General features: G+C 40.3%; 1 protein-coding gene across 1 annotated transcript in view; it reads right to left on the bottom strand.

Moving 5' to 3' along the window:
* The window catches only part of LOC124803706 (protein dopey-1 homolog), a 370,000-nt gene that overhangs the window by 219,475 nt on the left and 128,436 nt on the right, over positions 1–22,089 (bottom strand). The window contains exon 13 of the mRNA XM_047264693.1: positions 8,566–8,834. Within this exon, the coding sequence (XP_047120649.1) occupies positions 8,566–8,834 (269 nt within the window). The remainder of the gene's footprint in view (positions 1–8,565; positions 8,835–22,089) is intronic.

Below are 22,089 nucleotides of genomic sequence, written 5' to 3'. Positions count from 1 at the left end.
GATGAAAATTTAACAGTCATGGGTGACTGGAATTCGATAGTAGGAAAAGGGAGAGAAGGAAACGTAATAGATGAATATGGATTGGGGGGGGGGGGGAGAAATGAAAGAAGAAGCCGCCTGGTAGAATTCTGCACAGAGCACAACTTAATCATAGCTAACACTTGGTTCACGAATCATGAAAGAAGTTTGTATATATATGGAAGAAGCCTGGAGATACTAGAAGGTATCAGATAGATTATATAATAGTAAGACAGAGATTCAGGAACCAGGTTTTAAATTGTAAGACATTTCCAGGGGCAGATGTGGACTCTGACCACAATCTATTGGTTATGAACTGTAGATTAAAACTGATGAAACTGCAAAAAGGTGGGAATTTAAGGAGATGGGACCTGGATAAAGTGAAAGAACCAAAGGTTGCAGAGAGCTTCAGGGAGAGCATTAGGAAATGATTGACAAGAATGGAGGAAATAAATACACTAGAAGAAGAATGGGTAGTTTTAAGAGACGAAATACGGAAGGTAGCAGATGATCAAGTAGGTAAAAAGATAAGCGCTAATAGAAATCCTTGGGTAACAGACGAGATACTGAATTTAATTGATGAAAGGAGAAAATATAAAAATGCAGTAAATGAAGGAATACAAACGTCTCAAAAATGAGATCGACAGGAAGTGCAAGATGGCTAAGAATGGATGGATAGAGGACAAATGTAAGGATGTAGAGGCACATATCACTAGGGGTAAGATAGATATTGCCTACAGGATAATTAAAGAGACCTTTGGAGAAAAGAGAACCACATGCATGAATATCAAGAGCTCAGATGGAAACGCAGTTCTAAGCAAAGAAGGGAAAGCACAAAGGTGGAAGTAGTATATAGAGGGTCTATACAAGGGCGATGTTCTTGAGGACAATATTATAGAAATGGAAGAGACTGTAGATGAAAATGAAATGGGAGATATGATACTGCGTGAAGAGTTTGACAGAGCACTGAAAGACCTAAGTCGAAACAAGGCCCCAGGAGTAGACAACATACCATTAGAACTACTGACAGCCCAACCATCTGGTGAGCAAGATGTATGAGGCAGGCAAAATACCCTCAGACTTCAAGAAGAATATAATAATTCCAATCCCAAAGAATGCAGGTGTTGACAGATGTGAAAATTATCGAACTAACAGTTTAATAAGCCATGGCTGCAAAATACTAACACGAATTCTTTACAGACGAATGGAAAAACTGGTAGATGGATGCCAACAAAGTATTTTCACACACTGAGGAGAAAGTTGGCGACTGAAATTTCATGAGAAAATCCTGCCACAACGAGAAACACCATTGTTTTGACAATTGCCACCCCAATTCACGTATCATATCCGTAGCATCTCTCCCCTATTTTGCGAAAATACGAAACGAGCTTCCCTTCTTTGAACTTTTTTGATCAATTCAATCTGTAGTGGATCCCACACCTGACAGCAATACTCCAGAAGAAGGGAGAAAAGCCTAGTGTAAGTAGTCTCTTTAGAGGACATGTTGTATTTTCTAAGTGTTCTACCAATAAATCACAGTCTTTGGTTTGCTTTCCACAGAACGTTACCCATGTAATTTGCAATTGTAATCCTGAAGTGTCTAGTTGAATTTACAGCCTTTAGAACTGCGTGTTTTATTCTGTAAACCGAATTTAGCAAATTCCTTTTAGTAATCATGCGGATGACCTCAGGGTTTTCATTATTTAGATTCAATTGCCTCTTTTCTCACCATATAGATATCTTCTCTAAGTCATTTTCTAATTTGTTTCAATCTCTGATGACTTTATAAGATAGTAAATCACCGTATCATCTGCAAACAGTCTAAGTGGGCTGCTCAGATTGTCTCCTAAATCGTTTATTAGATCAGGAACACTTCCTTGCGAACGCCAGATATCGCTTCTATCACTTCTGTTTTACTCGGTGATTTTCCATCAATTACTACATACAGCGATCATCTTGACAGGAAATCATGAAACCAGTTGCATGACTTAGACGATACTCCATAGGCAAGTAATTTAAGCTGCTTGTGAGGGACTTCACATTTATTGCCGTCACATGACATTTTCATTTGCAAATCGCACTAAAACATTTACAGAAACACATTCACAGCTATATAGCTACAAGAAAGTAACATCAACATCTGAATGAATAAATCGGTCACTCTGTGAATGAAATTGCATTGTCGCAAAATAAGGCAACAGCGCAGCACGTGGGAGAGAGATTCTCCCAGTCCAGTTTGTAACTCGCAGCTAGTTGCTCGAAGAGAGAATGAATCTTATTGGCTACTAACAGCTAATGGTGGGGGATGCGTAGAACGACTGAAAATAGGGCTCCCTTCCAATATGACACGAGCTATAACAGTGCCAAAACTGTTCACTGCTGAACTTGTGCGATTATACACATTGAACAGTATGGATGGTGTAATGTGCAACTCATTCAATAGCTGTCAAATTGCAATTCATCTGTCATTTCCAGCCAACCCCTTTTACATTATGACGCTTACAGTGCCATCTATTGACAAATTCCCTCCCCCCCAAGTGTTTCATCTGCTTGCATCAATAGGTCAATAACATGAGTTTTGTATTTGACATCATTCTGAGCAGTGGTTCTCTTTTTACAGCATTTTGAAACTAGAACTTCAATTATGAACAACCGGTACAAAAGCGTTGGTGAGTCAGATGCAATGCAAGTATCCAGAAGTGTTTTCAGGAGATGTTGGCCCGGATACAACAAAATGGCTGAAAGATTCAAGCTTGTTGCTAAATGAAACAGATGGGATGATACATACTGCCAACATCTACATTTAGGATGGCACTTCCAGCAGTGGTTTGAGAACAACAAAGAGAAGATAAATGCCGAGTCAAATTTCACACCGGTGATTAAGAAACATTTGGCAACAACCAGCACGAGGTATACTACCCAGCTTCACAAAAGAAATCTAGGTGCCAGCAATCATACTCATTGCAAATGGACAAGCAGACCTCTAGGTCACCAACTGCCACGAAGTGCAGAGAACTCATACAAGTTGTGATTGGAAAGTTTTAAGAATGGATCCGCTACTGCTTACCAGTTTGGCGGGCAGCTACATGGAGGGAGGGGAGTGGGTCATTACCTTGTCCTTGAATGCCCGCTGACAGGAAACTGTTTCCTTTATTCAGCTCATTGTGCTAGCTGGTTGAGTGTGGGTCCATTAGGGCTTGTTGCCGGATTCTGTCTGTGTGAAAATGGACGTAAAAACGGAGCAATGAGTTTGTGTGAAATTTTGTTTTAAAACTGGGAAATCAGCTTCTGAGACTTACGAACTATTAAGAACAGCTTTTGGAGATAATTGTATGAGCTAGTCAAATGTTTCTGTCTGGTTCAACAGATTTAAAAATGGCCACAAATCATTTGAAGACGAACCACGATCCGGCTGTCCTTCCACCTCAAAAATGAATGAAAATGTTGTGAAAGTTCATGACTTAGTGCACTCTGATCATGGACTTACAATTAGGTAGATGGCTGATGAACTTAATTTAAGTTTCTATGCAGTTCAGTCAATTTTAACTGAAGATCTGAACATGCGTCAAGTGCTCGCAAAATTCGTTCCAAAAATGTTGTCAAGTGACCAGAGACAATACGGACTTGAAGTGTGCCAAGAACTGATTAATTGGACTAAAAATGACCCAATTTGTTAAATAGGGTAATTACATGTGATGAATCATGGGTATATGGATATGATCCTGAAACCAAAGTGCAGTCTTCGCAGTTGAAGATCCCCCCCCCCCCCCCCTTTCAGGAACCGTGCATCATGAATTTACCCCTGGAGGACAAACAATTAACCAGGAATACTACAAATGTGTCCTTGAGCATTTGCATGAAAAGGTGCAGAAGAAAAGGCCTGCATTGTGGAACGACAGGCGTTGGGTGCTACACCATGACAATTCTCCAGCTCATCGTGCCTTCTCCATTGTTGAATTTTTGACCAAATTCAACATTCCGTTGCTTCCACAACCGCCATATTCCCTTGATGTGGCCCCTGTCTCCTAAACTGAAATTTTCACTGAAAGGGAAGCGATTTGACTCGATTGAAGACATCCAGGCAAATACAGAGAGTGTCCTTAACACACTTCAGGAAAAAAATTTCCAGGAATGTTACCAGAAGTGGAAACACTGTTGGAGTCGGTATGTTCAGTCAGAAGGGGATTATTTTGAAGGAGATACATCACAGTAGCATGTGAGAACCACCACTGTACAATCACAAGCCCTTTCATAAAACTTTCCAATCACACCTCATATGACAGCAGCATTCAGCTGTCAGGGAGTCCTCAGTCCTCCCAAATGGTCCTTGAGAAAAAGAAAGGTGACAATTGGCATTTCTGTGTTTATTACTGGGAGTTGAACAAAATCACCACAAATTATGTATAGCCACTGTTATGAATTGATGACACCTAGGACTGTCTGAATCGCATCAGGTATTTCACTGTTATGAATATGGAGACTGTACTGGCAGAACAAAGTTCAAAGGATGGAGACTAGAGTTTAATGGTGAGGTTCATAAGGCTGACTGGGAAAAAAAGATTGCTTTCATGAAGAACCATGGTCTATATGAGTTCAAAGCTACACCATTTGGTCTGCGCAGTGCTCCAGCCACATATGAATGCATGATGGACAAGCTACTTTGCTATCTGAATGGGATTATTGTTCTCTCAAAGACATTTGAAGAGCATCTAATGTGCCTGGCAGCTGTGCTGAATTGAGTCCATCATACAGAACTTTGGCTGAAGAGAGAAAGTGCTTCTTCACTGACCAAGAAATAAGTAAGATGCGGTATATAGTTAACGGAAAAAGGCTCAAGCCTGATGCAGAAAAAGTAAAGTCATAATAGATTTTCCAACTCCTCTGCATATTCAGGATGCAAAGGGTTCCTCAAAAAGTGCTCTCATTATAGACGTTTCATAAAAGATTTCAGTCATAAAGCATACCCATAACAAGAACTCCTGCAAGGACTCAGCTAATTTTCTTGGAATGAGGTGCAAGAAGGATCTTCATGTATATTTAAGGAGGTACTGGCATTGTCAAAAATCCTGGAACTTTTGTATGAGAATCCCAAGATGGAGCCAAGAACTGATGCTAGTGGTTACAGAGTAGGTGCAGTTCTAGTGGAAATTCAGGAATAGGGCAGAAAGGGTTTGCACATACCTCCAGAATACTCTTTGTGTATCGAGAGGTTATAATTAAACTGATGGTATTCCAAGGGGCGCAGTGGAGGCTGTATACATCGCTGTATGCTGAAACATCTTAGGTGTGTTATTTAGTCGGTGCGCTCACAGAGTATGCCAAAAAAAAAAAAAAAAATAATAGTTCCACTTTTCCCACCAGGTTAAAATACAGCACTCTAAGCAGTTAGAATGTGAAATGTTTCCTGTTTTAACATCAGCTTGATGTTTGTCACTTCATAACTAGTGCTGAGATCTTTTGCAAAGTGACTATTGGTGTAAAGGGTTAAAAAGGTTGATGATTTCCGTACAAAACGCCTTGGCTATTGAGAAGAAAGATATTGCATTGCTGGTAAAGTTGTTTAATCAGAATGGCAGCAATAGCAACAATGCGTTGCAGTAACACCACCAACAGAAACAATTGCAAAGAAGCCCCATGCAAATAAATGGGCTATGACGAAATTTGTATAAAACAGGTGAATTAGGTGGTGCCCCATTCCCATGGCAGTTGATGAAGTTGCTGTAGTTACAGCTAACTGTACGGCACATGACTCTAATTCTGCAGTCAGTGCTGAAACTGTGTCACATGAACTGTTACTTATGAGGTTCTACTCTACCACATGTTGTGCAAGGACATCCACTGCACTCAGCTTTAGTGACTGTGTGTTGTTGTTTAACAAGCTCCTTAATTCTCAATCCATTTTTCTTCGAGGAGATGACACCTCATGGGCCTGTTAGGTGTACAGTGAAATCTGCATGTTTAAGGATGTCCTTGTGCAAACATGATTACAGATTTGTAAGAACGGAACTGTGTCCACACCACTATTTCCATGCTGGATGGGGCGACATCACACTTGCCAGGTGAAAGATTTGCCTTGAGAAACTTTCAGTAATCTCTAGGAAATTTCAAGATGTGTAGCCTTCCAGATGCCCTGACCTAAATTCATGTGACTTCTGGCTGTGGGGATATCTGAAAGATCATGTCTGTTAGGGATGTGTCTGGACTACTCCTAATCCGAAGGATAACATACAATGACATATCATTCTGATTACACCGGATATACTATGAGCAACTGTCGACCATGTCATGTTATGGGTACAGCATATTGCTGACTCGGGAGACCATACTGAACACATGTTGTAACTTGTGACCATATCATAATAAATGTGACAGAACCACTGTTATAATGTGTTTTATAATTTCTCCCCTTTTCCTACTCCCACACCACATTCTGACTGCTTACAGCACAATATTTTCACCTGGTGGCAGAAAGCGGAACTATCACTTTTTTTTCAGCACACTCTACAAGTGCACCAATTAATGAACATACCTATGCTTTTTTAGCATTCTGTGATGTTTAAAACCTGAACTGAAACACTCAGAACACCACCAGTTTAATTATAACCACCCAGTACAAGAAGAATTATTCTACAACTGAAAAAGTGTGTTTCAGTACACTGGGCAATCAGCAAGCTCTGATCCTATTTATATAGCAGACCAGCATTTATATAGCAGACCAGAATTTATATAGCAGACCATCCACTGTTGTGACAGAACATAATTCTTTATGCCGGCTGACAAGCCTGAAGAAGCCATCAGGCTGATCATGAAAATGGGCACTGCAGCTTGTCACTGTTATGCACACATACACTAGGGTACCAACTGCCTTTTGTGGTATCTTTGGAAGAACACTACAGTGCTGGTGATAGCTCAGTCATTGCTGCATTGAAAAATACTGCAAATGATTACAGAGAAGGCCCAGCATTATTGAAGACCATAGAGGCCTTAGTGAAAAAAGAAGTTGTAAAAAGGAAAATTTTGATTAATAGTTGAAACAGTGTATAAAATACAGGGTCATTCTAAATGATGAACCCTTTTTCAAAAATTTTTATGTATTCAAGTACAAATCCAAAATGAACAAGCTTTATATCAATGAAAAGAGGAAGTTTCAAAGTTTTTGGCACGCGCCGGAGGGCGGGCGGTGACGGTTTCAGAAGTGGCCGGTACAGTTCGCATGACAATAGGGCCATCATTCCATTTCACTGTGAGTTGTCAGTGTAATGGCAACTGAGGAGCACCAGGTTTTCTGCGTTCTTGAGTTCATGAAAACTGAGTCGCAAATTGCAGTGCAGCAGGCGTTTTGTACCAAATTCGGTATTCAACCACCAACTCGCAAAAGCATTAGCAATTGGTTTAAGCAATTTAAACAGACTGGGAGTGTGTGCAAAGGAAAAGGCACAGGTCGACCATGTGTGTCAGAGGATGATGTCAGACGGATTCAAGGAAGTTCTGTGCACAGTCCCAGTAAGTCCACCAATAGGGCCAGTTGAGAACTTGGAATATCCCAACCAACTGTACGGAATGTTCTGTACAAGCCCTACCGATTACAACTATGCAGGCTCTCAACCCCAATGACAAAGAGATGCGTCTATCATTTTGTGGTTATGTACTAGCAAAGATGGAGGATGACGCATTTCTACAGCGTGTAATTTTTAGGGATGAAGCAACGTTCCATCTAAGTGCACGCACGCGCGCACACACACACACAAACACACACACACACACACACACACACACACACACACAAAATTGTGCATCTACAATTTGGTGTCTAGATGCACAATGCCAAGATTGCAGCTTGGTAGGTGAACAGGGGTGGGATGGGGTTGTGTTCAAAGGGTGTGTACTGGGAGAAAGGGGCATGAAATGAGAACTATGAAGATGGGTTGGGGATGGATAGCTGGGGACTAGGAGAGAGGCAACAAGTGTGCCAGCAGTCTCCAAACCCTCTACCCAATAGTCTCCCCTTCCACTGTCGTGTCGCCCCTCCCAGTCCAAGCCACAATGACGTCTCCATCGTGCGTCACACTTTATTGGTTCTGGTATCTGTACATTACAAACTTAGGCCATGCATCTGTCATACATTCCTCACACATTCCTATCCTCCAGTAAGTACCCATATCCTAGTTGGTCAAAGAATTTCTTCTGGAAGCTAGCAAAGTTTTCATTTCCTTTTGTGTTTGCCTGTCAGTAACTCAGTGCACATGCTATTCTGTGAGTGGTCCCATTTACTCCTAATTTATCAATCCATGTAAAAGTATTATAAGGAGTTTACATTACAAAAAAGTATGCAGTAAACCTTGATCCACAGAAACTGGCACAAGATACTTGGTTGACATATGATTTGCCTCTGCCATTTGGTAATCGTATCATTTCTTAATAATACTGGAAGTCCATGGGAAACTGAAAAGATTGTCTTTATAGATGTGCATTCAAATTAATTATTTCTCCAGTTTTATAAGTTATAATCTTACAGACCAACCTTTTTCTCATGAAATCCTTCCTTACCTGTCAAATGATCTGACTGGGTGGCAGCCTGCACCCTTGGCTTCAACTTCTCTCCCTACATGCCAGAGCAGTGAAAATTTCTCAAATGTGCTGGAGCAGTAATCAGACTGGTCAAAACTGATTGGTCCACAAAGAGATTCACCCACAACATCTTCAACAACTCGTGAACCGGGAAGTAGGTTGTGCAGTTGATGCAGGAGCTCCACACAGTGCACCTGACCATCAGGCTCCAGCTGACCAAGTTGATCCCAAAGTGCCTTCGCCACAATCTGAAAAAATGATTTTGCGTTGCTTTGTGAAACATTTTCTGTATGTGTCAATTAGTATTACACTTCATTTCTAAATTTTAACACATCATTGTTCTGTAACTATAAACATTACCAGCTTTATTTCATATATCATAGGGTAAATACATTCCAGATCATTTGCAATGAATCAAATAAATAACTTGCTTAGAGTCCACTCAATTCAAACATACTATGTTGCATTCTAAAACCACAGCTCAATTTTCAATTTCACGCATCGCCACTATGCTGCAGTTCTTAAAAATTGCTCTATTAAAAGGGGCAGACCCTTCTCACCCCATACGGTAAGTCTCCCCTGACCCACGGTTCTGGGCGACTTTCCCAAAATCTACCCCTTTTCCCAGACCTCTCCAGTCCTTTTCCTTCACCCTTCTTCCTTCCCCTTCAACCCTTCTGCCTGAAGGAGGAGCCACAGGCTCCGAAATCTTGCAGCAGTCTTATGTGTGTGTCCTGCTGCCACTTGGTGATCAGATTTTTTTCATCTATCCAATTAAATAAAACTATTTTGCTTGTTACAACACTTGTCAGTGAGTTTCTGTGGGTTGTTTTCATTCTCTTCACTATGGAAAAAAGTCTCATACACAAATATGTTCATCCAAACATTGCTATAATCATAGCAAGGACTTTTAAAGTTGTGAAAATTTATGTTGTGGAAAAATTCTTAAAAAGCCAGAGAGACTAATTTATCACAAAACTAAAAGTCACAATGTAGCAGGAGAACTATGGCTCAAATCAGCATCCGGCCATCGTGATTTAGGTTTCCAGTGATTTCCCTAAACTGCTCCAGACAAATGCAGGGAGGGTTCCTTTGATAGGACAGGGGTGATTTCTTTCCTTGTCCCTGCAGCAATCAGAGTTTGCACTCTGTCACTAATGATCTTAATGTCGATGGGACATTAACCCTAAGTTTCTTTCCTTCAGTTTCCACAATGTCAACATGATCTGAAATGGGATGTGAAAAAACATTATACTTTTTATTTTACTTTTCAAAACCCTGGAATAAAATCTCAAATTCATGCAGAAGGTCAATGGTATACTTTGATACTATTCAAACTTCCACTCTGCTCCCATAATTAAAGATGACAATTTCGAGAAATGAGTAGCATTCTTATTTTCTAGCTGTCTATCCCAAAAAGAGTGTTTCATCTCAAATCTCTGAATTGCGTCAAACATTTCTCAAACTGACATGGTTTCAACCTGCAATACTAAATTCAATACACTCATTTTGTGCATAATATCACTGTGTAAGGCCAAACAATTTGTCAGTGTTACAACAGGTTTAACACTCATCTATTTCACTCTCAAATTTAGAAAATCGCTCAAAGACTTTACTTCAACTCAGCCAGTGTATTTCACCGAGATATGGCACACCACCATAACTGCTTTCCAGGTTCTCCAAAACGGCACTGAAATGGTGATGTCTGAGAGCATGGCTGCAAATGAATTTTGTCATTCCCTCATGTTCACACTCTCACCACATGTATTCCCCAGGTGGAGAATGCAATGTATTGCAAAACTCTTATCTGTAATGAGTAACAATTTTACTAACTCTCATAAAAGTGCCATGAAACCAATATTTTGGCAAAACATAGCCACTGCACTGTCTGTAGCCACAGAAGTGAGATTTTTCCATTGCAGACCCATACTGTCAACACTTTCTTGCACACACGCACGAATGCACCCGCACACGTGCACACGCACTCATGCACGCTCGCACACGCGTGTGCGCACACACGCACACACACGCACACACACGCACACACACACACACACACACACACACACACACACACACACACACACACACATATTAGAGTATCTGTCCCATTGTAGTCTTTCACTGGAACCAATTCCAGCAGTTCTTCTGTGACAAAGAAACTACTATCTATCTACTCCATGTAAGCACTTTTGCTTACCTAGCCACCAACTGAAGAGGGGCGTATTATACAACTTGATAATTAAAAGTTATGGCTAACTTACAACACAAGCATGGATCAATTCATATTTATTGTTATGAAACTTGCAAATATTATTTCCAGCAAAAGTAGAGATACAAAATATAGACATTTCTATATTAATGTAAATAAGCAGAAAACATATACAAAGTTGGGTGACTGTAAAACAGTTCTGAACAAACATAACTGATGTAAGAAAGATTACCACACTTAATTATCAACAACTTATCATTGCTGGTCTTACTTTTACATTCACTTCTAACATGGCTTCGTTACGTAGGTTAATATAATCACATTTTAAGCTGACAGTAACTCTGAATAAAATAATCAAACGCTTGTTACTGATGAAGTAGGACATAAATTACAATAAAGAAAATGATTCTCTCACACAAAAAGCAAAGAACAAGCCACTGGGTAGCAGAAAACCTTCATTTACAATTGCACATCAACAAAATTACCAGAACAAAGAATAGATCATTAGGCAATAAAAGTACAATAGGAAAGGATTTTGCTTTAGTACAGCTGACAAGAACAGATATGATCTCTCACAATGAATTTCAATAAAATACACAGACTTTGCGAAGCAAACATATTCTACATTTAAAAACCAGGACTCCTATTATTTGGCAAAAAAGAGGAAGGATACAAAATAGGAATTAAATATGAAAAGGCATAGGTCATAGGAGCCACTGAAAGAAACCACAAATCGTAAAATCTTTACAAATAGATATTTTCTACCTAGAGTCAACAAAATTGCAATCCTAATTAGAAGACCAGGTTCTACTAGTGTTATGAAATGTAAGTCATTAGCATCACACTGTCAGAGCCAACACACAAATAAGTAGTTATCACCTTGCCAAACAAAGTAAAATGGTCATATACATCTATCTGTCGGGGAAGCAGGCTAAAATTTACTGGAAGACTTACTTACTAAAAAAAGTGACTTTTTTAGAAAGGAGACAAAACACTTGTCTTGTTCAGTCTCGAGTACTGTTCCTCTGTCTGGGTCCCTTATGAAACAGAATTAACAGAAGAGACAGAACAAAGAAGTTCAGCATCAGTCATGGACTACGCACTGACAGGGAAAAGAGCAAAGTATTTATAACAGACCTTAACCTTTCTTTTCATTACTATCTGATAATAAAGCCAAAGGCAAGTCACAAAGCTACAGACACACAAAAGAATCTTCTCAAAAGGTAAAATACATACAACTTCTAGGTCTGGGAAGAGTTGTAAATGGAAAACAATGTAGATGTTAACTTCTCTAAATTCAGCACATTGTTTAAATTAATTTTGAGGATGCATTTCCACTTCTACACTAGCATTTAAGGAAATCAGATGGATAATTGCATGTTTTAGGAAAGTAATCTCAAACACTAAAATTTCTCAGTTGTTTACAAAACCACTACACTAATCCACAGTTATTAGATTACTATCACAGGCATTTAAAAAATATACAGCAGGATACTGCTTGCTGCAAAAAACCATTCAATGATGTAACTTACCAAACGAAAGCATTGGTATGTTGATAGAGACACTAACAAACACAAACACACACACAAAATTCAAGCTTTTGCAACCCACAGTTGCTTCATCAGGAAAGAGGGAAGGAGAGGGAAAGACAAAAGGATGTGGGTTTCAAGGGAGAGGGTAAGGAGTCATTCCAATCCCAGGAGCGGAAAGACTTACCTTAGGGGGGAAAAGGGACAGGTATACGCTCGCACACACATACATATCCATCCGCAAATATACGGACACAAGCAGGCATATGTAAAGGCAAAGAGTTTGGGCAGAGATGTCAGTCGAGGTGGAAGTAAAGAGGCAAAGATGTTGTTGAATGACAGGTGAGGTATGAGCAGCAGCAATTTGAAATTCGCGTAGGTTGAGGCCAGGTGAGTAACGGGAAGAGAGGATATATTGAAGGGCAAGTTTCCATCTCCGGAGTTTTGATAGGTTGGTGTTAGTGGGAAGTATCCAGATAACCCGGACGGTGTAACACTGTGCCAAGATGTGCTGGCCATGCACCAAGGCATGTTTAGCCACAGGGTGATCCTCATTACCAACAAACACTGTCTGCCTGTGTCTGTTCATGTGAATGGACAATTTGTTGCTGGTCATTCCCACGTAGAAAGCTTCACAGTGTAGGCAGGTCAGTTGGTAAATCATGTGGGTGCTTTCACACTTGGCTCTTGGCTCTGCCTTTGACCGTGTACACCTTCCGGGTTACAGGACTGGAGTAGGTGGTGGTGGGAGGGTGCATGGGACAGGTTTTACACCGCGGGCGGTTACAAGGGTAGGAGCCAGAGGGTAGGGAAGGTGGTTTGGGGATTTCATAGGGATGAACCAAGAGGATAAGATTTTTCATCATTGAAAATTGTCTGCTTGTGTCTGTGTATGTGCGGATGGATATGTGTGTTTGTGCAAGTGTATACCTGTCCTTTTTTCCCCCTAAGGTAAGTCTTTCCGCTCCCGGGATTGGAATGACTCCTTACCTTCTCCCTTAAAACCCACATCCTTTCGTCTTTCCCTCTACTTCCCTCTTTCCTGGTGAAGCAACCGTTGGTTGCGAAAGCTGAATTTTGTGAGTATGTTTGTGTGTCTATCGACCTGCCAGTGCTTTCGTTGGGTAAGTCACATCATCTTTGTTTTTAGATATATTTTTCCCACGTGGAATGTTTCCCTGTTCCAGGCAGGGTTAAAATATATATATATATATATATATATATATATATATATATATATATATATATAAAAATAAAAAAGAAAGATGATGAAACTTACCAAACAAAAGCGCTGGCAGGTCGACAGACACACAAACATACACACAAAATTCTAGCTTTCGCAACCAATGGTTGCCTCGTCAGGAAAGAGGGAAGGAGAAGGAAAGACAAAAGGATATGGGTTTTAAGGGAGAGGGTAAGGAGTCATTCCAATCCCGGGAGAGGAAAGACTTACCTTAGGGGGAAAAAAGGACAGGTATACACTCGCACACACACACATATCCATCCACACATACACAGACACAAGCAGACATTTGTAAAGGCAAAACAAACGTGATTGTTGGCTTCAAATTAATGATATGAATATAATAGAGGGAAATATTCCACGTGGGAAAAATATATCTAAAAAGAAAGATGATGAAACTTACCAAACAAAAGCGCTGGCAGGTCGATAGACACACAAACAAACACAAACATACACACAAAATTCTAGCTTTCGCAACCAATGGTTGCCTCGTCAGGAAAGAGGGAAGGAGAAGGAAAGACAAAAGGATATGGGTTTTAAGGGAGAGGGTAAGGAGTCATTCCAATCCCGGGAGCGGAAAGACTTACCTTAGGGGGAAAAAAGGACAGGTATACACTCGCACACACACACATATCCATCCACACATACACAGACACAAGCAGACATTTGTAAAGGCAAAACACGTGATTGTTGGCTTCAAATTAATGATATGAATATAATAGAGGGAAATATTCCACATGGGAAAAATATATCTAAAAAGAAAGATGATGAAACTTACCAAACAAAAGCGCTGGCAGGTCGATAGACACACAAACAAACACAAACATACACACAAAATTCTAGCTTTCGCAACCAATGGTTGCCTCGTCAGGAAAGAGGGAAGGAGAAGGAAAGACAAAAGGATATGGGTTTTAAGGGAGAGGGTAAGGAGTCATTCCAATCCCGGGAGCGGAAAGACTTACCTTAGGGGGAAAAAAGGACAGGTATACACTCGCACACACACACATATCCATCCACACATACACAGACACAAGCAGACATTTGTAAAGGCAAAACAAACGTGATTGTTGGCTTCAAATTAATGATATGAATATAATAGAGGGAAATATTCCACGTGGGAAAAATATATCTAAAAAGAAAGATGATGAAACTTACCAAACAAAAGCGCTGGCAGGTCGATAGACACACAAACAAACACAAACATACACACAAAATTCTAGCTTTCGCAACCAATGGTTGCCTCGTCAGGAAAGAGGGAAGGAGAAGGAAAGACAAAAGGATATGGGTTTTAAGGGAGAGGGTAAGGAGTCATTCCAATCCCGGGAGCGGAAAGACTTACCTTAGGGGGAAAAAAGGACAGGTATACACTCGCACACACACACATATCCATCCACACATACACAGACACAAGCAGACATTTGTAAAGGCAAAACACGTGATTGTTGGCTTCAAATTAATGATATGAATATAATAGAGGGAAATATTCCACATGGGAAAAATATATCTAAAAAGAAAGATGATGAAACTTACCAAACAAAAGCGCTGGCAGGTCGATAGACACACAAACAAACACAAACATACACACAAAATTCTAGCTTTCGCAACCAATGGTTGCCTCGTCAGGAAAGAGGGAAGGAGAAGGAAAGACAAAAGGATATGGGTTTTAAGGGAGAGGGTAAGGAGTCATTCCAATCCCGGGAGCGGAAAGACTTACCTTAGGGGGAAAAAAGGACAGGTATACACTCGCACACACACACATATCCATCCACACATACACAGACACAAGCAGACATTTGTAAAGGCAAAACACGTGATTGTTGGCTTCAAATTAATGATATGAATATAATAGAGGGAAATATTCCACATGGGAAAAATATATCTAAAAAGAAAGATGATGAAACTTACCAAACAAAAGCGCTGGCAGGTCGATAGACACACAAACAAACACAAACATACACACAAAATTCTAGCTTTCGCAACCAATGGTTGCCTCGTCAGGAAAGAGGGAAGGAGAAGGAAAGACAAAAGGATATGGGTTTTAAGGGAGAGGGTAAGGAGTCATTCCAATCCCGGGAGCGGAAAGACTTACCTTAGGGGGAAAAAAGGACAGGTATACACTCGCACACACACACATATCCATCCACACATACACAGATACAAGCAGACATTTGTAATTTACAAATGTCTGCTTGTGTCTGTGTATGTGTGGATGGATATGTGTGTGTGTGCGAGTGTATACCTGTCCTTTTTTCCCCCTAAGGTAAGTCTTTCCGCTCCCGGGATTGGAATGACTCCTTACCCTCTCCCTTAAAACCCATATCCTTTTGTCTTTCCTTCTCCTTCCCTCTTTCCTGACGAGGCAACCATTGGTTGCGAAAGCTAGAATTTTGTGTGTATGTTTGTGTGTCTATCGACCTGCCAGCGCTTTTGTTTGGTAAGTTTCATCATCTTTCTTTTTTTATATATATATATATATATATATATATATATATATATATATATATATATATATATATATATATATATATATATATATATATATATATATATATATATTTTTTTTTTTTTTTTTTTTTTTTTTTTTAACCCTGCCTGGAACAGTTCCGTCCTCCGTCACAGCGGGACCCACCTCCTCTTCCTCAAAATCACCCTCTCCAAACCTTCCAGGAATTTCTGACTTCCAGCCTTGCGTCTCAATCCTTATTAAAAAACCTTAATCCTACTCCCAACATCACCACTGCTGAAGCCCAGGCTATCCGTGATCTGAAGGCTGACCAGTCCATCGTCATCCTTCCGGCGGACAAGGGTTCCACGACCGTGGTACTTGATCGTCGGGAGTATGTGGCTGAGGGGCTGCGTCAGCTTTCAGACTACACCACATACAAAGTTTGCCAAAGTAATCCCATTCCTGATGTCCAGGCGGAGCTTCAAGGAATCCTCAGAGCCTTACGCCCCGTACAAAACCTTTCACCTGACTCCATCAACCTCCTGACCCCACCGACACCCCGCACCCCTACCTTCTACCTTCTTCCTAAAATTCACAAACCCAATCATCCCGGCCGCCCCATTGTAGCTGGTTACCAAGCCCCCACAGAACGTATCTCCGCCTACGTAGATCAACACCTTCAACCCATTACATGCAGTCTCCCATCCTTCATCAAAGACACCAACCACTTCCTCGAACGCCTGGAATCCTTACCCAATCCGTTACCCCCGGAAACCATCCTTGTAACCATTGATGCCACTTCCTTATACACAAATATCCCGCACGTCCAGGGCCTCGCTGCGATGGAGCACTTCCTTTCATGCCGATCACCTGCCACCCTACCTAAAACCTCTTTCCTCATTACCTTAGCCAGCTTCATCCTGACCCCACAACTTCTTCACTTTTGAAGGCCAGACATACCAACAATTAAAGGGAACAGCCATGGGTACCAGGATGGCCCCCTTGTACGCCAACCTATTCATGGGTCACTTAGAGGAAGCCTTCTTGGTTACCCAAGCCTGCCAACCGAAAGTTTGGTACAGATTTATTGATGACATCTTCATGATCTGGACTCACAGTGAAGAAGAACTCCAGAATTTCCTCTCCAACCTCAACTCCTTTGGTTCCATCAGATTCACCTGGTACTACTCCAAATCCCATGCCACTTTCCTTGATGTTGACCTCCACCTGTCCAATGGCCAGCTTCACATGTCCGTCCACATCAAACCCACCAACAAGCAACAGTACCTCCATTATGACAGCTGCCACCCATTCCACATCAAACGGTCCCTTCCCTACAGCCTAGGTCTTCGTGGCAAATGAATCTGCTCCAGTCCGGAATCCCTGAATCATTACACCAACAACCTGACAACAGCTTTCGCATCCCGCAACTACCCTCCCGACCTGGTACAGAAGCAAATAACCAGAGCCACTTCCTCATCCTCTCAAACCCAGAACCCCCGCACAGAAGAAACACAAAAGTGCCCCACTTGTGACAGGATACTTTCCGGGACTGGATCAGACTCTGAATACGGCTCTCCAGCAGGGATACGACTTCCTCAAATCCTGCCCTGAAATGAGATCCATCCTTCATGAAATCCTCCCCACTCCACCAAGAGTGTCTTTCCGCCGTCCACCTAACCTTCATAACCTCTTAGTTCATCCCTATGAAATCCCCAAACCACCTTCCCTACCCTCTGGCTCCTACCCTTGTAACCGCCCCCGGTGTAAAACCTGTCCCATGCACCCTCCCACCACCACCTACTCCAGTCCTGTAACCCGGAAGGTGTACACGATCAAAGGCAGAGCCACGTGTGAAAGCACCCATGTGGTTTACCAACTGAACTGCCTACACTGTGACGCATTCTATGTGGGAATGACCAGCAACAAACTGTCCATTCGCATGAATGGACACAGACAGACAGTGTTTGTTGGTAATGAGGATCACCCTGTGGCTAAACATGCCTTGGTGGACGGCCAGCACATCTTGGCACAGTGTTACACCGTCCGGGTTATCTGGATACTTCCCACTAACACCAACCTATCCGAACTCCGGAGATGGGAACTTGCTCTTCAATATATCCTCTCTTCCCGTTATCCACCAGGCCTCAATCTCCGCTAATTTCAAGTTGCCGCCACTCATACCTCACCTGTCATTCAACAACATCTTTGCCTCAGCACTTCCGCCTCGACTAGGTCTTTAAATATGTCTGCTTGTGTCTGTATATGTGTGGATGGATATGTGTGTGTGTGCGAGTGTATACCCGTCCTTTTTTCCCCCTAAGGTAAGTCTTTCCGCTCCCGGGATTGGAATGACTCCTTACCCTCTCCCTTAAAACCCACATCCTTTCGTCTTTCCCTCTCCTTCCCTCTTTCCTGATGAGGCAACAGTTTGTTGCGAAAGCTTGAATTTTGTGTGTATGTTTGTGTGTCTGTCGACCTGCCAGCACTTTCATTTGGTAAGTCACATCATCTTTGTTTTTAGATATATTTTTCCTACGTGGAATGTTTCCCTCTATTTTTTTTATTTATATATATATATATATATATATATATATATATATATATATATATATATATATATATATATGATATGATATAATAGAGGGAAACATTCCACGTGGGAAAAATATATCTGCTTGTGTCTGTGTATGTGTGGATGGACATGTGTGTGTGTGCGAGTGTATACCTGTCCTTTTTTCCCCCTAAGGTAAGTCTTTCCGCTCCCGGGATTGGAATGACTCCTTACCCTCTCCCTTAAAACCCATATCCTTTTGTCTTTCCTTCTCCTTCCCTCTTTCCTGACGAGGCAACCATTGGTTGCGAAAGCTAGAATTTTGTGTGTATGTTTGTGTTTGTTTGTGTGTCTATCGACCTGCCAGCGCTTTTGTTTGGTAAGTTTCATCATCTTTCTTTTTATATATATATATATATATATATATATATATATATATATATATATATATATATATATGTCTGCTTGTGTCTGTATGTGTGGATGGATATGTGCGTGTGTGCGAGTGTATACCTGTCCTTTTTTCCCCCTAAGGTAAGTCTTTCCACTCCCGGGATTGGAATGACTCCTTACCCTCTCCCTTAAAACCCACTTCCTTTCGTCTTCCCCTCTCCTTCCCTCTTTCCTGATGAGGCAACAGTTTGTTGCGAAAGCTTGAATTTTGTGTGTATGTTTGTGTGTCTATCGACCTGCCAGCGCTTTTGTTCGGTAAGTCACCTCATCTTTGTTTTTATATATATATATATATATATATATATATATATATATATATATATATATATATACACACACACACACACACACACACAGTTTTTCGATGGTGTTTTTGTCAGTATGCAATATCTCCTGCATTATTTAATCAAAATTAATGATTCAGATATCATTTTCAAAATTTCATTGGCCACTAACGACAAAAACTACACAAATAGTTTAAAGTTATTCTTTCCATTCAAAAACTTTATTTTAATAACATTTTTACAAAAAAATATGTAGAAGATGCCATCTACTGATAGTCTATTTAACTACCATGTAGGACAGCTGCTGCAGATGTCTGCATTCTTTATGTACATGTACGCTATTAGACAATTTTGGTCATACACATCAATACATAAAATCCAGAAGATGCCATATGTTGACAGTCTAATTTTACTATTATGCACAACAGCAGTTGGGGTTGTTTACTTTCTTCAAACAACTGCATGAATTAAGTCAATCACATCAATGTTCATCATTTCAGCTAAGTACCATTTACTTTTATAATTGAGTTTATAACTTAATTTAACTTTTAAATTGTCATTACTCACAGCAACTGAAACATTACATTACACTTGCCCTAGCCCAAATACCATTAATCTACATCACCAGAAAAGATAAAACAAACTTTCACTACCGGCAATAGTTGTTTCCTATTGATTTTTTTTAACAAATGAATAAGTATTACAAAAAAAAGGTAAATATCTGCTAACTTTTTCCTTCTGTATTTAAGGTTTACATGATGCCATGGGACACAACATGCAGACCGAGAGGGAGACCTCCAATCAAAGGGCATTCCCTACCACTAGAACACGTCACAGGCCACAAAAGAAGAAATTCCAGCCTAAGTGATGAACAAAGACAACTTCGACTTCAGCAAGATACGAGAAGTTCAGTGCAATCACAGACAAGACTGATTCAAAGCTCAACTGCAACAATTAGTCCAACAAAGAGACATTTTATCACACTCTTACCTAATTCACCACTATCAAAATATCAGTGCAAGAAGAAAACAGCATAAACTTCAAAAACACACTGTTCTGCCCATCTTTCCCCTAAAGACAATGAAGTGCAAACACACAGTGTTGGTAATATGGACCAAATGTGGATACATTGCTCTGCAAGGTTGTTTGCAGTGGAGGTCAGTGACAACTCAGCTACCACGTGCTGCAACAAGAGAAAGGTTAAAATACAGCCCATTAAAATTTGTGAAGAGTTTCAAAACCTCAAAGTGTAGAAAAACAACTATACTAAGAACCACCCAGGAAATATGAGAGAATTTAATAATGCTCTGGCATTTGCTTCAGTTCAGTTTATCTTGGTCCAAACTCCAAAAATAGTTGTTCACATTGTTTTAAAATATGTGGGTAAGTGTATCATATGGTAGGAACTCCTGCAGGAATTGCATTTTAGGATGGATTCTCCATTATAGATTTTTAATACTGCATTACAATATCACATGGAGAATAAAGCCAATAGAATCTGTTGCAGATGAGTGCACACAATCCCTGATTCACATAATCCTTGCCCACTGTTTTTTAAATACATATAACATATACCTCACAATAAAGCATTTTCAAATACAATTCACTACTAGCAATGCATTTCATTCTGGAATCTCCAAGGCACCTAGTCAGTAATGTTGCTGCTGTTTTTATCACTGATGACAGATCAGCACCAGGCAATTGATTTTGTCATCTATTCTAGAATAACTGGTGCACTTAGTGCTGTATCTTACTTGAACCCACATTCTGATCCAATGTGTTTCTTCCATGTGGTGATTCTGAAAGGACTATAGGTAAATCAGATGTTTATGGTACTGCATTGAGAATAGTCACAAAGCAGCTACAGTGCTACTGCATATAATGATATTGCATTTTTACAATGAGACTAATATTTGTTACTATTCTTCAAAATTCCTCAAATATAATACCTTTTATTAATAAATACTTGCATTTATTTCTTTCTCCATTACTATCTTACCTTTCACTGACCAATCAGGATAGAATGCAAATTATTCACAGAGATCAACTAGTAATATTTAATGCAAAAAATAAAAGCAAAGTAGTGGGGGCTGTCATAAAACAAGAAACTGGAAAAAGCAAACCCAAGTATAATAGGATGCAAATCAAAGATACGCGTGGAATAATAGAACATCCTTCGGAATTGGCAACTTTTATAAATTAATATTGCTCTGGTACTGCTCAAAACAAAATCTTCCTAAAACCCACTAGACTTACACAGAAAGTACTATTATGATGTTTCCCACAACATAGCTTGAAAACACCCGGACAATTAAAAAATAAGAATTCAGCAAGTAAAGATGGGGTTCCAGCCTCTGTTTTGAAGGCATGCATAGAGAGCATACACACCACATTAACAAATATAATAAATGAGTCCTTTAGTTCAGATGTTTTTCCATAGTACCTAAAACACCCACAAGTTATGTTCTTACTAAAGAAATGTAATATGGAGAGTATTGAAAACTACAGGCCAGTTTCACTAGAGTCTGCAGTCTCAAAAATAATTGAATTAATCATGAAAGACAGACTAATGAGTTAAATGAATAAATGCAATCTTTTTAATGAAGCACAGTTCGTATATGTGAGTGCAGACTCTCCCGACATCTACTGTTGGTGGCGAGCTCTTGGATTCCCAGCTGGGTAGCAGTGTTCAAATAGTGTGATGTTCAACGAGTGTCATACACATCATTTTCCAGCGAAGACCACTTCGCCGAAAGATGATGAATATGACACTCATCAAAAT

The sequence above is a fragment of the Schistocerca piceifrons genome, chromosome 1 (assembly GCF_021461385.2).
Source record: "Schistocerca piceifrons isolate TAMUIC-IGC-003096 chromosome 1, iqSchPice1.1, whole genome shotgun sequence".
Classification (NCBI taxonomy): domain Eukaryota; kingdom Metazoa; phylum Arthropoda; class Insecta; order Orthoptera; family Acrididae; genus Schistocerca; species Schistocerca piceifrons.
Note: the sequence above shows the minus strand (reverse complement) of the source record. Positions and strands in the feature narration are given on the sequence as shown.